This window comes from Prosopis cineraria, unplaced genomic scaffold (assembly GCF_029017545.1).
Source record: "Prosopis cineraria cultivar Desert tree isolate PC_DT_omini unplaced genomic scaffold, ASM2901754v1 PC8, whole genome shotgun sequence".
Taxonomy (NCBI): Eukaryota; Viridiplantae; Streptophyta; class Magnoliopsida; order Fabales; family Fabaceae; genus Prosopis; species Prosopis cineraria.
Window position 1 is genome coordinate 15,678,010 of NW_026555339.1, and position 16,808 is coordinate 15,694,817.

General features: G+C 32.3%; 2 protein-coding genes across 2 annotated transcripts; one reads left to right on the plus strand and one right to left on the minus strand.

Moving 5' to 3' along the window:
• Positions 1-1,406: 1,406 nt before the first annotated feature.
• On the plus strand, positions 1,407-4,958 carry LOC129317767 (receptor-like protein 9DC3). The gene has a single exon (XM_054962138.1). It carries the CDS (start codon positions 1,409-1,411, stop codon positions 4,751-4,753), a length of 3,345 nt encoding a protein of 1,114 aa, XP_054818113.1. The 5' UTR covers positions 1,407-1,408; the 3' UTR covers positions 4,754-4,958.
• A 4,522-nt stretch (positions 4,959-9,480) lies between these two features.
• LOC129317379 (DNA mismatch repair protein MSH5-like) lies at positions 9,481-15,768 on the minus strand. Its single transcript, XM_054961713.1, has 11 exons — positions 15,683-15,768; positions 15,512-15,563; positions 15,132-15,204; positions 14,953-15,018; positions 14,719-14,782; positions 14,599-14,632; positions 13,154-13,452; positions 12,888-13,050; positions 9,976-10,044; positions 9,680-9,730; positions 9,481-9,606 (listed from the first exon to the last, which is right to left on the minus strand). The coding sequence occupies exons 1-11, from the start codon at positions 15,766-15,768 to the stop codon at positions 9,481-9,483; spliced, it is 1,083 nt and encodes a 360-aa protein (XP_054817688.1).
• Between the last annotated feature and the right edge of the window lie 1,040 nt (positions 15,769-16,808).

Consider the following 16,808-nt stretch of genomic DNA (forward strand, 5'->3'; position numbering starts at 1 on the left):
ATTGATTTTAGTAAAATTGAAAAAACTTCAATATATATTTATATATCATTCATATATAAATAACAGTAAGTCAGTAACATAAGAGATAATCAAATCGTTGATTAAGTTGTTGATAGAAAAAATCTGATAAGGAACATCTTTTAACAAATTATAGACAAAACATAGCCACCATTAATTTTCTCAACTTAATTAAAAAAAAAGAGCCACCATAGTACAAGGAACAATCTTCTTTTAAACATGGATTATACGTACACCAAATATTTTCCAAGTCAACTGAAAAAGAAATTGAAGTCATCCATTTGTTAGTATTTGATATTTATACTAATAGAGAAGACTTTGAAGTCAACCAAAAAGAACTGACCACCAAGTTTCGTTCATTATTTATATGTGGAAGCTAAGGAGACAGGTTTTTATTACCATTTACCCAACGTCTTACCGATTTTTCTTATAAAAAGAATAATATTTCAAAAAAAAATCCATATTCAAAATTTACTAAAAAAAATAAAATCAAATGAGTTCTAGGATGATGATGAAGACTTGTCCGTGTATATCATATGATTTATGAACATCAATTAACAATTAACATGCCTGTGTTAATTATATTTAATTAAGCCTTTATAGTTTGATCAATTAAATTTTCTAATCCCCGAAGGTTAAAATCATTATATTTTTTATTTAAAAAAATTAAAAAATTTTATATTTTTATTAAATGATTATATAACTTTAGAATTAATTACATAATTTTTATAACTCAAAATTTCTATAATTAGGTTGTCTTCTAAATATTTTTTATACATATATAGAATCTTACAAAATTAATAAAAATGTAAACAATGCATTAAATCAATTTTTTTTATTTTGACTAAAAGTATTAATTTTTTTTTTGTGAACTTCAAGAGTATCTTTGTTTTTTGTGACATTTAATAATTCATTATCAATTTTTAGCCTTTAGGATTAACATATATAAAAGATGAATTGGCAAGGAGTTAACTAAATTAAGAAACATAATAAATCAAAATTTTAATTAAAAAATTAGTTCTCCTTGTGCCACAGAGATGTCATAATTTCTGTATGTTTTGTTATGAACCTGGAATGTGAATTCTAAGTCAAATCAATTTATTGCGACATATTGGCTTAACATTAAAATTAATGTTATTCAATTTTGTGTATATGAGAGTTGTTATAGCTAAATTAATTAAATACATCAACAGAAGGCATGTTAGAGTCACGCCTTTTACGTTTTCATTTTTTTTTAAAAATAATTTGTGGTAAAAATTAAGCACACATTCGCCGTCAGAGTCATGCTTTCCACAGGTCTTTGGTAAGGAAAAGACTCCTATAAATGAAGCTTCATCTTGTGGATGCCAATTCACTCAATCATTTACTTCCTACGTTACGTTCTTCAGTTATGGCATTTGCAATGATTCTCTGTTTCTACTTGTTCTTTCTTTCTCCTTCCCTTTCTTCTTCTCTCAACCCTCCTTTTTGTAATTCTCATGACTCCTCCGCCCTTCTCCAATTCAAACACTCTAACTCTCTCAATCGTTCTGCTTCAATATGGTGTGATGAGTATTTTGATTATCACTCCTATACCGTTCAGTTTAAGAACTCATCTTACCCAAAGACAGCTTCATGGGGAAGTGATTCCAATTGCTGCTTGTGGGATGGGATCACGTATGACTCCATGTCGGGCCACGTGATTGGCCTTGATCTTAGTTGTTGCTGGCTTCAAGGTCACCTCCATCCTAATAGCAGCCTCTTCCAACTTTCTCATCTCCAATCACTCAACTTGGCTTGGAATGATTTTAGTGGGTCCTTGATATCATCTCAATTTGGCCAGCTTTCCACTCTCAAATATCTCAATTTAACCTCCTCTGCTTTTACTGGTGAAACTCCTTCCAAAATTGCATATTTTTCTAAATTGGTCTCTCTTGATTTGTCAATGAATGATTTAAGACTTGAACCATCCACATGGGAGAAGCTCATTCTAAACATGACTGATCTACGAGAACTTGTTTTAGATTATGTAAATATGTCTTCTATTTCACCAAGCTCCTTGTCTTTACTCATGAATTTGTCATCATCTTTGGTCTCCCTTAGACTTCAAGATACTCAGTTGCAGGGGAATCTCATAAGTTATGTTCTCTGCCTAAAAAATCTTCAGCAACTAGACTTGTCATTGAATCAAGATCTCAATGGTCAACTTCCAAAGTCCAATTGGAGCTCTCCTCTTTCACTTTTGGATCTTGGTGACACATCTTTCTCAGGAACAATGTCTAACTCCATTGGCCAGTTGAAATATCTTAATCATTTGAATCTAAGTGGGTGTCAATTTGAAGGGCGGGTTCCTTTGGGGTTCAGGAATCTCACCCAACTAACTTATTTGGACATTTCTTCCAACAAGTTTAGTGGTGACATCTCATTCCTTTCAAACCTACAACATCTCACTTTCTTAAGCCTTAGAGGCAATAATTTTGTTGGTGAAATCCCGTCTGAAATCTCACAGATGTCTAAATTAGAGTCACTTGACTTGTCTTGGAATTTTGGTACGAAGGAGAGTTCATCACTTAGACTTGAACCATCTACTTGGGAAAAGCTGATTCTAAACAAAACCAATTTAAGGGTACTAAGGTTAAGTCATGTGAACATGTCCTCTGTTACACCAAAGTCTCTTTCTCAGCTCATGAATTTGTCATCATCTTTGATTGATCTTTCTCTTAGTAAAACTTCTTTGCAAGGTAATATCACGAATAGCATTTTGTATTTTGAAAATCTTAAGTATCTAGATATGAGCGGGAATACAAATGTTAAGGTTCAACTTCCAAAACTCAATTGGAGCTCTCCTCTAATTTACTTGCAACTCAGTGGCATACCTTTCTCAGGAGAACTAACAGATTCCTTAGGCCATTTGAAGTTTCTTGAAGTTTTAGAGCTGAGAAATTGCCAATTTGAACGTCCTATTCCTCCAAGTTTCAAGAATCTAACACAACTCATTAGTTTAGACCTTTCCTCAAACAAATTGAGCGATGGGGTCGCCTTTCTTTCAACACTTGCAAATCTCACTTCCTTATATCTTTCCAATAATAGTTTTAGTGGTCAACTCCCATCATCACTTGGATACCTTGAATATCTCCATGTTTTAGATCTTTCAATGAATAATTTTAGTGGTGGAATACCGGATGTGTTTGGAAAGCTCAGTAAATTATTAGTTTTGGACCTTTCCTCAAACAAATTGAGTGACGGGATCGCATTTCTTTCAAAACTTGTAAATCTCACTTCCTTATATCTTTCCAATAATAGTTTTAGTGGTCAATTCCCATCACCACTTGGAAACCTTGAATGTCTCTACTCCTTAGATCTTTCAATGAATAATTTTAGTGGCGGAATACCAGATGTGCTTGGAAAGCTTAGTGAATTGCAATATTTGGAACTAAATAACAATAATTTTAGTGGTCAGGTGCCTTCATCCCTTTCAAATACAAGTGTCACATTTCTTGATCTTAGCTTCAACAAATTAGAAGGAAACCTCCCAATTCCATTCTTTGGAGCTGAATTTTTTGCAGTCTCAAACAATAAATTTAAGGGAGATATTTCCTTTCTATTTTGCAATGCAAGCTCACTTAAGATACTCAACTTGTCTCACAACAACTTGTCAGGCCCTATTCCACAATGCCTTATTGCCCTCTCAAATCTCTCTGTTCTAGATCTACAGATGAATAATTTTTCTGGAACTTTACCGAACAATTTTTCAAGGAGTAATGTCTTACAAACTCTGCATTTCAACAACAACCAACTCAAGGGATCGTTGCCTATGTCTTTAGGTCATTGTACTCAGTTAGAAATTTTTGATGTTGGACAAAATCAGATTGAGGATACATTTCCTTGTTGGCTTGATGCTTTACCGGAGTTGCAAGTGCTTGTTTTAAGAGAGAATAAGTTTTACGGGGCCATTCTTAGTTCCAATACCAAGCATCCATTTCCTAAGTTAAGGATTTTTGACATTTCCAACAACCACTTTAGTGGATCTTTGCCAACAACATACATCAAGGAGCTTAAAGGAATGATGAAAATAGATATTATTGAAGTTGGTGCGCAATATATGGGAAATAAAAATTATTCTGCATATAAGGATTCAGTGATGATCACATGGAAAGGTTACACCATGGAGTTGGAAAGGATTTTGACAATATTTACCACCATTGACTTGTCAAATAATAGATTTATAGGGGAGATTCCAAATGCCATTGGAGAGCTACATGCACTAATAGGGCTAAACCTCTCCCACAATAAAATCACTAGTTCTATTCCAAAATCAATGGGGAATTTGACAAGTCTAGAATGGTTAGATCTATCATGTAACAAGATTGTGGGTGAGATTCCTCAAGAATTGACAAATCTCAACTTTCTTGCTGTTTTGAACCTTTCACAAAATCAGCTTGAGGGGAACATACCAAGAGGTAAACAATTTGATACATTCCAAAGTGATTCATATGAGGGAAATGTAGGATTGTGTGGTGTTCCATTGTCAAAAACTTGCAATATTAAGGATGGATCTTCATCAACTTTTGAATCTAATGAGAAGTTTGGATTTGATTGGAAACCAGTAGCCTTGGGATATGGATGTGGAATGATATTTGGAATCCTTATGGGATATGTTGTGTTCTCAATTGGGAAACCTCGTTGGCTTGTTAAATTTTTTGGAGGTCAACCTATGAAACAAGCAAAAAGGACAAGGAGGGCTCATGCAAATTGAAGAAGAATGAGGCAGCTAGAGATTGGGGATTTGGATGTTCTTGTGGTTTCGTTGTCTTTTTTTTTTTTTTTGGTTCTTTGTTTGGCTTGTTGTATCATGTCAATTAAGTATTGTACTGACAATAAGATCAGTGTATTATGTTTTCTTTTAAATGTATAGCCTGAACTTTTTTTATGTAATTTAAGTGATTTGTTATCACTATCATTTTTTTTCCCCGTGTTTTGAAGTATGAGCAACATTGGTTAGTTTCTTTATTATTTCATTTAAACTTGCAGACCATCGGAAAAATAAAAATAATTAAGAAGATTCTCATTCAATCTTATTATTACATTGTTTTTATAAAACAATCTTATTATTACATAAGTTGGTCTGACTTCAAACATCATAACGTATCTTACATATTTTCCAAATCTTTCTTACGAAATTTTTAAATTTACAAAAGCAAAAAAAAATAATTCAAATTACCAATTGCATGTGATTACTCAAATTTCAGATTAATTACTAATAATGATAGTTAATTATTATTAATTTTTAGCACCAGGCCGTCAGACATTCATTACTTTGTTCATATATAATTATTTCAGATTTGAAATTTGATGCTAATTTAAATTATGAACAGAAAGTCCTTGAATTTGTATCCCAAAAAGAAAAAGAAAAGAAAAGCCCTTGCATTTGATTCCCATCAAATTTTATTCACATATGGTCAATAAAATTTATTAATATGGGACCCATTTTGAAAATTCTTTATAAAATGACTCTGCAAACCATTATTCACGGCACCTTAATTCTTCTATACGTGTGTGACATATCCTAAAAGGTCAATGACTGATCGACTTTTTTTTCTTTGTAATTTTGGCAAAACGAAATGAAGATCTTTGTATTTTACTCTAAATTCTATGAGAATGATCAATTTAACGAAATTATGATGGAGACAATTTGAAGGAGTTTTAAATTTTGAGGACATAAATTCTTCAATGAGTTAGGTGCAATCTCCCCCTCCTTCATGGAGCCTCAATCTCAACAGTTATTGAATTTCTCACGGCAATAGTCATAATTTGTAAGTTTGATCGTGATCAAGCTAATCGTTATGAAATTATTACATTTTTATCTCAATATTAAAATATTATATAAGAAACCAAAGACCTAATATATAAATTTAAATAAGTTAATACACATTCATATTCACAAATTGAACTCAAAATAAGTAGTTGATATAATAATCAATAATCACAGTGTTCATGTAACATTAGCATTTAGAAAACTGATTGACTCAAATTTGATAAATATGTAGAGGCTTCATGCACCAATTCTTAAGATGACAGATTATGTTAACATCGCATCATTATATTTTAAAATTTCTTCATATATAATAATAACTCTTATTAATAATATGGGACACTATTTTGAAATTTCATCATACACCTTCTTGCACATCATTCACTGTCTAAAAGGTCAATTCTGACATATTTCACACAGATAATAATAAAAAAATTTATTATTATAAAATTATAAAATAGCGGAGAAAAGATTTAATAAAAGGACTTTTGTTTCCTTGCTATAAGTGGGCTCATTCTTCCATATTAAATTTATTAAAAAGTACATGACAATTTTTTTTTATGCCCTTGGGATCATTTCAATATTTTTTAATTCGTAGGGACTAGTCTTTTTAGTCTTCCTTATTTTTTTAAAAAATTGTCCTAATTATTTGTAGGAAATGATGCGTTCACTTTTTTTTTATATGAGGTTCCTTTAATACAATTTAATGTGCATCACATCACAAATAAAAGTCTCTGTACTAGTTGTGATTATTTGCTTAATATTTGTCTATATTATAAAGAAGAGTTTATAGTCAAGAAAGAGCCACCAAGTTTCATTAAATTTTTTTCAGCAATTAGTTTCTTTATTTACGGGTCATTTATATGATAGTTGAAGAAAATTTCACATACCCCCTCCCCCGGGGTTTCTTATGATGATTTGAAGCCTAATTGATTATTATGTTGCTAATAAGAGTAAGGCCATTAAATCATCCTTGTATATTGGATAAGATGTTTAGGGGAAAAAGGAGTTGGTTGAAGTTGGAATAAGTGAATTGCTAATCTTGAGAATACTATAAGTAACTAGATAGCGTCCCAACTGATTTATCAATAAAATTCTTTTTGGCAAGGTATTTTTTTTTATAGATGGTCCAATAACAATTATATTACGTATTTAATATTTTGTTAATTAAATTATTTTCGTCTTGGGAAATTATAAAGAGATATTGAATGATATTTGAATTATGGTATGTGCACGTGTTTTTCCTCATGAAAGATACTTTTCAAAATTGATGAGATTATTTTTATCAACTCTGGTTATTTTTGGGTTAGTCAATAAATATCAAGCTTGAACTTTAGTTATGAAACTTTATTTTTGGCAAGTTTTTAATGTTCAAAGTTATTCATGCGAGTTTGACTTTGAGAATGGGAACTGTATTTTTATAATGATGATTTTTTCGAATGTTTGAAAATGAATCTGAAGGGAATTTTATACAGAACATTGGTTGCTAACGGCAGTTTCGTTAGTCCTTGGCGCGCCATGGTCAATGACTAGCTAGTTTGATTTTCGTGAGCTCTATTTTTATGTTTGTTATTCGTGGGTCTCGTACTCGCGTTTGTTTTCGTGGCTCCGAGCCACATTTGGTTAGCATTACTCTCGTGGACTGCGTGTTTACATTTGTTTCGTAGCTCAAGCTGCGTTTGATTACTTACCATCGTGAACTGTTTGTCTATGTTTGTCTTTGTGTCATAAGCTGCATTCAATTATTTATCTTTGTGGACTGTGTGTCCACGTTTGTGAATTGTTCTGATAAATCTCCAAAACTATGGATTTTTAATTAATTGATGATTTCACACTCTAATAGTTTTTAATTAGCAAATGTTATTATTTTCATTTATGTATTTATTTAATTATTTTGATTTGTCAAGATCAAATATTAAGCTACTTCATCGTTATAAATTTAAAGTTTCTTGATATTGAAATTATATAAAACTTTTACTCTGAGCTTACAAATTCGTTTATATTGAATTATTTTCTCTTTAATTTATGTAACTATTCATTGAACATTATTATTTGGTCTTAGATATGTTAGCTGATATTGTACCTTCCATTGACTATTAAGGGGTTGTGGTATTCAGTGGAAGTGAAGAATTGTAGATTAAACATCTTTTAATGTAAACTTAAATCCATGTATTATTTTACAAACTATTATGTCAGATGCTCTACATAAGCTATAGTTAGGGTCATCATCCTTATTAATTATTTTTTTTGTTATCTACTGATGGCTACAGAGTCCCTTATTGTTGCTATTGCTTTTGTAAAATGGTTGTAGATTTATATTTAGGAGGCTTTATTGAGAGAGAAGGTTTTGCCAAAATTCCTACAAAAAGTTTAGAAATCTTTTATTTATATAAAAATAAGAATAGTAAATATATTAAAGCTTTATTTAAATGAAATGCATTTTTAAAATGAAATATTTCTTGAATTAGACTTAAGGGATGGGTTTTTAGGTACATATCCCATACCAGTCACTTCTATATTTTGGGACATGACACCCTTAAGCCCGATTATCCATTTTTAGTCTCTTTTTTGAGGCCTAGCCCTTATGTAAAGGGCTCAAGGCCGAGCCCAAAGGCCCTGTTCAAAAAAAAATTAAAATAAAATTAAACATTATAAATTAATTAAAATATTTTAAAATTAAAAAAATTAAAATTCACACAATATTTTAAAAATTAAACAATATATTTAGAAATCTAAATAACACACATTCATCAATCAAAACTCAAATCCTCTTTATCCTTATCATCTACAAATAAAACACTAGATCCCTAAGTGCACTTCTTGAAGATGGAGGTGGAAATTCAATATCAATTACTTTTATAACTTCTTCTTGATCACCTACAATAAATATTAACCAAATTGTGTCATTATCAATTAAATATATGTATGTGTGTGTGTGTATAAAAAAAAATAACCAGGCTTATCAGGGTTTGAAGGGCCGCTTGGGACCGAACCCTTTTTCACAAGGCTTATTAGGGTCAGGGCCTCAAGCCCGGTTCTTTTGAAAAAAAAATTTTAAAGCCCGAATTTTTATTTAAACAAGGCTTACAAGTCCGACCCTCCAAGCCCGACCCTTATTTCTAACTCTAATTTTACTCAATTTTGGCAGCAACTGTTAAAGTTGCAAGGTAGCCATCTGAAATTGAGCTCAGCTTTTACCATCGTCAGCTAGATGGGCAAAGTGAATCTTTCAACAAATGTTTAGAGATGTATCCATGGTGCTTCGTGTTCAGCAGGTTGCAGAGGCATTTGTCAATAATATGGTCCAGTTTCTCTCCACTCTCTGTTTTCCTTTCTCTCTCTTCTCTTATCTCTCTTTCCTATTCCCCTATGCTTTATTTTCTCCTTTATTTCTCTCTTCCTGTCTTTCTACAGTATCATTTTGCTACCCTTCTAAAGTCACCAACCTTATGAATCTTCCATAGCCTTCCGCTGATTAGTTTTAGCAATTACATGGACATGCTTTAGCATGTGACATGAAAATCCAACAAAAATTTTAGTGTGCTCAACGCATAGTAGAACAATAACCTTCTAAACATGTCTTAAAGAGGAAGGCTAACACTCAAGGAAGTCTGTTAGTAGAAGAAGCACACTTTTTTAATATTAGAAGGGCAATGAAAATTCATCACTTATTAATCTTTTTCACGCAAATACACTTCAGAAGAGTCAGAACTACCTACTTGTTGCATATATACAATACGAGCAACAAGCCTGTCCTTGCACAGATTAGGAAGTTCAGCAAGTTCTAGCAACGAAACCTACAAAATATCTAGCATGATTAAAATAAATTTAATTTTTTTTCCATAGAATTAAATTTTGTATAGAAGTCACCTCTTCAAGGAATCCTGGCAATTCCTTGTGTACTTGCTTGAGCTCATCCGACTACTCAATAACAAGATTGTCCACAGTTTAACCTCATGAAAGAAGGAGCATTTATGAAATATGCGTAGATTGAACCTGAAAATCCACGGACTAAATTATTTGTTACAATCTCATTCAAGAAGCCCCGTATATGAAGAAAGATATTGATGTCAAAGTTCAATGCTAAGAGCATATTGTATAATTTCATTTTATCGGCATGTTAAGGTGGAAATAAAAAACATGAAAATTAGGTTTAACCTCATCACAGAAACCCTCTTTAACCATCGAGGCACACCCTTTTCTTTTGTTCTGTTTACATCAATAACACCGATTACCTGCAAAACACATCACCACTTAAGGAGGCTAGGATTCAATCAAACCAAGTTATACCCGACTTGAATAAAGTCTGTCAATTACATTGACTATTAGTAGTGATGAAATCAGACATCTTAAAGCATGCATCTTTTTTACAAGAAGATTGATGCAATAAAAGCAGAATCAATTGAAAACAATGACACATGACTTCTGTAGTCTCAAATTTGATTGTCCCATACAAAAGGAACAATACAATAATCAGTTTTCAAACTTGTCAGTTAATAGAAAAAGACAACCTTTTATGGGAGGAATTATTGTCAAGATTTGTTAAAAACATACTTGAAATAGGCAACTGGATAGTTCCATATTTTAACATCTATAAACTACATTTTAAGCGGGCATATTATTGATAACATTGACGCGAGAAAAACATAATACGGGTTAAGCAGAAAAATGATGACGTTTGGTGTCACACCCCCAAAAATCCGATGTGATTGGCACGGGATATGGGCACAAAACTTATATCCCTTAAGCCGTGATCAAAAAAATTCTGGAATTAATACGTTAAATATACTAATAGAATAATTAGAAATTGTTACAATATTAAATTAAATATTCAATTTTTAAAAGAAATATGAGGATCTTACCTGTAGTCTACGTGGAGCATCTAAGGCCAATGCCAACGTAGTTATAAAGTTCAAATTTTTTCATCAAATTAGGAGTTGACTAAAATAATTCTTCTACTTCAATTCAGCAATAAAACTCCTTAGTGGATATTTCGAGTCATGAGTTCAACTATACCATCTGAGACCAAAATATCTTTTTCAGTGAATAACGTCCCAATAATAAATAATTGAACATGAATAAAAGGAAAGTTTGAAACAATTATGCAATTCAAAGAGGTAACGATTTTCATAAAAATTTAGTATTCTTCAAAAATAAAAGAATTTTATAAGGTTTAAATAAAATCTTGAACTATTAAAATATCATATCAAATATTAGTATCACTTGATTGCAAGAAAGTAAATAAATAAAATAAATAATTATAAATAATTTATTAATTAAAAACCAATGGAATGTAAAATCATCAAATAATCAAATTCATATTTCAGGGACTTATCAGAACAATTAACAAACGTGGACACAAAGTCCACGAGGATAAATAACCAAACGCGGCTCTTGCCACAAAGACAAACGTGGACACACAATCCACGAGGATAAGTAACCAAACGCAGCCAAAGCCATGAAACAAACATGGACACACAGTCCACGAGAGTATGTAATCGAATGCAGCTGAGGCCACGAAACAAACGTGAGTGTGATGCTCATGAATAACCATCCCTCCGTTCCACGTGCGTTGGCCAACGCACGGGGCTAGCACCTCCTATACATACCCTGTTAGCTAGGTGTACCATGGCGCTCCAAGGGCTAACGGAACTGCCGTTAGCAACCAGTGTTCTATATAAAGTCTATTTTTAAAACCATTTTCAAACATGCGAGAAAATCATCACTTTCAAGATACAGTTCTCATTCTCAAAATCAAACTCGCATGAATACTTTTAAACATTAAAACTTGCCAGAATCAAATTTCATATCCAATGCTCATGCTTGGATTTATTGAATAATCAAAAATTTCAAAGTCGAACTCGCATGAATCATTCTCTGTATCAATCCAATATTTGATAAAATAAAAATCTCATAATTAAAATTCAAACTTAATTTAATTGATCAAATAACATTTCAAATTTGATAAAGCTAATTTCTCAAAATAAAGTAATGTTAATAAAAAAATATCCAATAATCATATTAATGCTATTAAAATGATTTTCAGAAAAACATAATATTCTAGTAAAAAAAATTTTGATTAAACAAATCAGTTGGGACGCTATCCACTTACCTGAAGAGTTTTAAAATATAATTTGCTTCCAATTTAATCTTCTAGCAATGATACTTGGCCTTTAATCTCCTAATGCCAAAATAATACTATAATCATTTTCTTATATACACTTTAGAACCCAAAATCTATAAATCAATTTAATAAAAAAAATAAAGACAGATAAATTTTAACTCCAACAATTTTTTTTTTTGCACCAATAATTCCATATAAATTCCAAAGACTTACATATCAATAGCAAATTTGCCCACGAATTATCAAGCAAGATGCCTATTTTAAAAATCTTTAGTTTTACCTCAACTTCTATTATAAAAAGTCTTTTATAATATTTGGCTAACAACAAAATAACTATCATTGATATATATATATTTATATATATATATATATATTGCCATTATATGTAAGATTCTTCCAATAAGCATTTCACCAAATGCTTTACAAGCACTATTATTTAAGCTATGGTACCAACTTCTCTTCCAATCCCCTCATACAACAGCAATTTATTAGACTCCTTACAATTTCGTTAAACTTCCTTCTAACAATGACAATATAATTGATCCAAATAATTTAAAATTTCCTAAGCATCATTATTTATTACAAAGTTTTCTCATATGACTTTGACCAAAACTAAATTGTTAAATGGTAAGAAGATCCCCTCTTAGACCTTTCAATAAATACCTACCAAGCATCAATTCCTGATTCTTTTAATGGAGCTTCTTAACTCCAATCAATTGCCCAATAATGTATCAACATCAATAATTACATCAAGTTCAAATTTCAAACTGACACCTATCTTCTTCTTCTTCTTCTTCTTTTGTTTTTTTTTCCTTTTACACTACAAATTTTAATTAAATCAGTTTTCTATTCATACTCCAACACACAGAGCAACGCAGAACAAGAAAATTCCATAGTTTCAGCCATTACAGCACACACACAGAGCTAGCAAAAAGAAAATTCGAAGCTCCTCACCTGGAACCAGTATGACCGAGCAGAGAAGGAGATGATCCCAGGCGAACGAACAAGGAGGAGGAAGGAAGAAGAATCTGCAACAACATGAGGGAGAGAGGAGCGAAGATGTTTGCAGCGAGAAACAGGGGAGGATGAACAAAGAATAGAGGGAAATGAACAGCTCCTGCTTCCTCGAACGCATGCGCAGATGAACGGAAGAAATGGAGAGGGAGAGTCGACGGTGAAATAAGGGAGGAAAGAGTTTGATGCGACCTCCACAGCCACACCAGCACAGCGTCACACCTTCTGCAGCAAAGAATGATTGCCACAGCCCAAAATTGAAGAACCCACAGCTGGCGATGGAGAAGAATGGTGATCGGATGAGCTTACAATGACCCGCAATGGTCAGCATTCCACGATGTAAAATAGGGGAACGCAAGATGAATCTTAATGCTTCCACAGCCATACCAGAACGGCAATGCACCTGAATCTTTCTGTTGCTCGAAAAGAACAGAGAACCCCACTGGCCGAATAGGGAAGGAGAAAGCTCAACAGTGACGGTCGAAGCCTTTACAAGCACCAACGTCTGCTATGGCAAATGCAGAGAAGGAAAACGAAGAAGACGGAGGAGTGAATCGACAGGAGAAGGCTTGAGCTAAACAACATCAAGGAAGCAGAAAATGAGTAACGACAGCGAACTCACGGCAGAGTTGAAGCCCTCACGGGCGACGCCGCGACGATGTAGAAGGGTGAAGGAAATGACAGAGGGCGGCGAGACAATCAGAGCTCTCTCTCACTCTCGGTGGTTCTGGAGAAATCGAAGAAGTAATGTGGAGAAAAATGACACGCGTGAGATCTATATTTCCTACATAACCAGAGGAACAAAATGGTAATTTTAATCATAAGTTACAGAAATAAAATCCCTCCTTAACGGCCAATTGAAGGAGAGCCAAGGCCCACCAACACACCTTGTTAAATATTTTTTCAACAATAATAAAATACAATAAATTTTACCTTAATGCCATTTCATCTTCATAATTATTTTCCAGGTTATTACATTTGGGTTCCCCTCTCAAGATGAATTGTCCTCTGTTCAAAACTTCTAAGAAAGGAACAATATAATTATAAGTTTTCAGTGTTCTAAATGAATTGAAAAAACACTATTTTGAGGGGAATTATTATCAAGATTAATTTAAAAATGCTTAGAAGAGAAAGTAAATAGTCCGGTATTCTAACTAGCATAAACTACATTTTGGGACAAAAGTTGAATGACAGGGACTGTGATAAGTTGCGAGTAGAAGTGAAACAGTAAAAAAGAAGAAAATAAATAAAAAAGTAATTAGTGTCCATTGAGTCCTTATTGCAATATTTTAATCTTACACCTAAAAATAGGAACCGAGTACCAGCAAGACAGTCAGAGGAGAAATATACTATTAAAATGAATCAAATTTCTTCAGTATTGAAATTACATATCTAAAAATATCAGTATGCAGGGAATGCAGAACAGAGAAGCATTGAAAGCAAATTTCAGTAAACAATTGTCATCTCATAATTTTTTCGTTGTACCGAATCATGTTGGCCTATCTTCAAATAACAGTAGTTTACACTTTTAGGAACCCAGCATAGCATAATGAAAATCACTCTACTTCAATGATTAATGCAGAATTTCGACCCATGTAATTAGCAAACATATATAGTTAGTGTTGTGCACATCATGATTTTTTTCAATTACCTGAGGGTCTTGGGACTCTTGAACATTACCGAAACTAAGAGAACTTCACAAATAATCCTATAAGAAATTTAGTCCGACTAGTGAGAGAAAAGAAAAAAGGAGTTGAATTAATCTGTTAACTTCAGCAAGTAAGGAATGTCCTTCACAGATTTCAGGGTTTCGCGTAAAGAAGCAACCAGTTCTTCTGAGCAAACAAAGAAAGATATACATTTTCCATTGAAGAAAATTTGCATTTAATGGTTAATTGAAAATTCGGTGGATCTGCAGAGGGATTTTATATTAGGAAAATAATATTGAAGTTTAACCTCATTCCCATGAATCTGAAGCTAACAAAAGTATAGCGAGAGATTATACCAGGTGGTGTCACACACTGCATGGAGTACAAATGGTTAGTTATGCATGCTACGACATTGGCATAATCTAAATTTGCATTCAAAAACAGTAACAAACCTTATTCAAGAAGTACAGAATGTATTGTGACTGATCCATTACCAGATTCCTTTTGTTCAAGAGTGTCTACAATCCTCTCTCACTCTCTAATATTGCAAGAAGGCCACTGCTCGCGCGAACTTGCACTTCACTTCTCATGTCCATCATGGAATTCAACTACAGTTGCAACAAGGAAGAAAGAACATGGAAACGCACAAGAAGTTTAGAATACTGAGATTGACAGCAGAAATCAAACAAAATGACTGGATAAGCAAACATAGGAATGTTACACATTTAAATCACTTTACAAAATCAAAGGAAGGGGCTTCAGTAAGAGCACATTTAAAAAGAGACCACATACAATGAGATTTCACATATAAAGATTTTGGTTAAAATACTTAGTTAACTTAAGCAAAGAACATAAAATAAATTTCCCAACAATAAAAGTACCTTAATTTTCATAGTGATGATAGATTAAATATACAATGTACCCTGTGGTTCCAGCTATTAAATCCTCCTCAGTTTTGGAACCATGTCTATATGCAAGTAACAAATAGTCCAAGAACAAAGGCTACAATTACTAACCATGTGCATGCATTAATGTTAGTTACTGGATGACAACATAAGGAAATGGACCATCCATTGTTATGATAACCTGAGACATAGATGATCAAGTACAATACTAGATATATCCTGACTCACATAGCAAATCCTCTCCTTGACATTTAATCCATCATCCATTCCTGCTACCCGAAGATAGATTAATTTTCCATTTGTGGTAGGTTCACAAAAAAGGTGTCGTGATATCAATGATACTTACATGTGTTATGATTAAATAAACTGGAATTTAAGATGAGAATTTAGAACAGACATCCAAGTTTAGTATTTACATATTTCAATGCCAAAAAGATACAAAACCATATGTTCCCTTCAAGATCATGACAATTTCAATGCCTGTGCCATGCTTGTTCATAGCTAAATATTGAGATTTTCACAAGCTTTACTGTAGGAGCATTGTCTACTTGAGCATTGTAAAGAGAAACAGCTTCTTTAATTTCTTAATCAACTAACGCTGATTAATCAAATTTGGAGTATTCATTTATTTTAAACAAGTCAAGAAATAATTCAAATGCAAATTCCAGATGGCTCCCAATCTCATCCACATATAAACAGAGTAGTCATTTAAAAAAAAAAAGGACAGAACCATTTTTGTACAATAGTCAATCTTATAGGTTGAGGATACGCCGTTTAATTTGTAATAGACACAACTATTTTTTGCTATTCGTCCTTTGAAAGAACATTTATTAAGAAATTTAAAAGAAAAAAAGTTTTTAGACATTTTAGTTTAGTTGAGATTTCAGAAATTCAAAAGACGGAAAATAATAAGACGCAATAATTCTTTGTTTAGCTGAGATATTGAGCGCAAAGTCATTCACTAACTTTATTTTGCATGAATCTCACAATTGTTAAATTTATATCCAATAATATAATCACAATGCGTGCACGCGAGTGAGGGAGAGTGAGATACGCACACATTCACAATTGATTAATATTTTAACTCTCATAGTAATATAAGTGGAGTTACTTGGAAATAATTCAAGTAAGCAAAGGACTGAGTAATAAAAATAATTTTAATTTTCAGATTTTGTGGTTTGTGTCCATATTTTAAAGATAAAATATTGATAGATATAGTGTTTAGCAGTTATGGGGTATATTCAAATGTTAAAGAAAAGTTTTTATTTTCTTTTTATATGACGTGTTGTTTACTTTGAATGTGAGTG

Coding starts and splice junctions, on each gene's coding strand:
- LOC129317767 (XM_054962138.1), top strand. CDS start 1,409: ATGGCATTTGCAATGATTCTCTGTTTCTACTTGTTCTTTCTTTCTCCT.
- LOC129317379 (XM_054961713.1), bottom strand. CDS start 15,768: ATGGATGATGGATTAAATGTCAAGGAGAGGATTTGCTATGTGAGTCAG. Junction 13,051..13,153: donor GAAGGTGTGACGCTGTGCTG/GTGTGGCTGTGG, acceptor TCGAGGAAGCAG/GAGCTGTTCATTTCCCTCTA. Junction 9,607..9,679: donor TGCCAGGATTCCTTGAAGAG/GTGACTTCTATA, acceptor GATATTTTGTAG/GTTTCGTTGCTAGAACTTGC.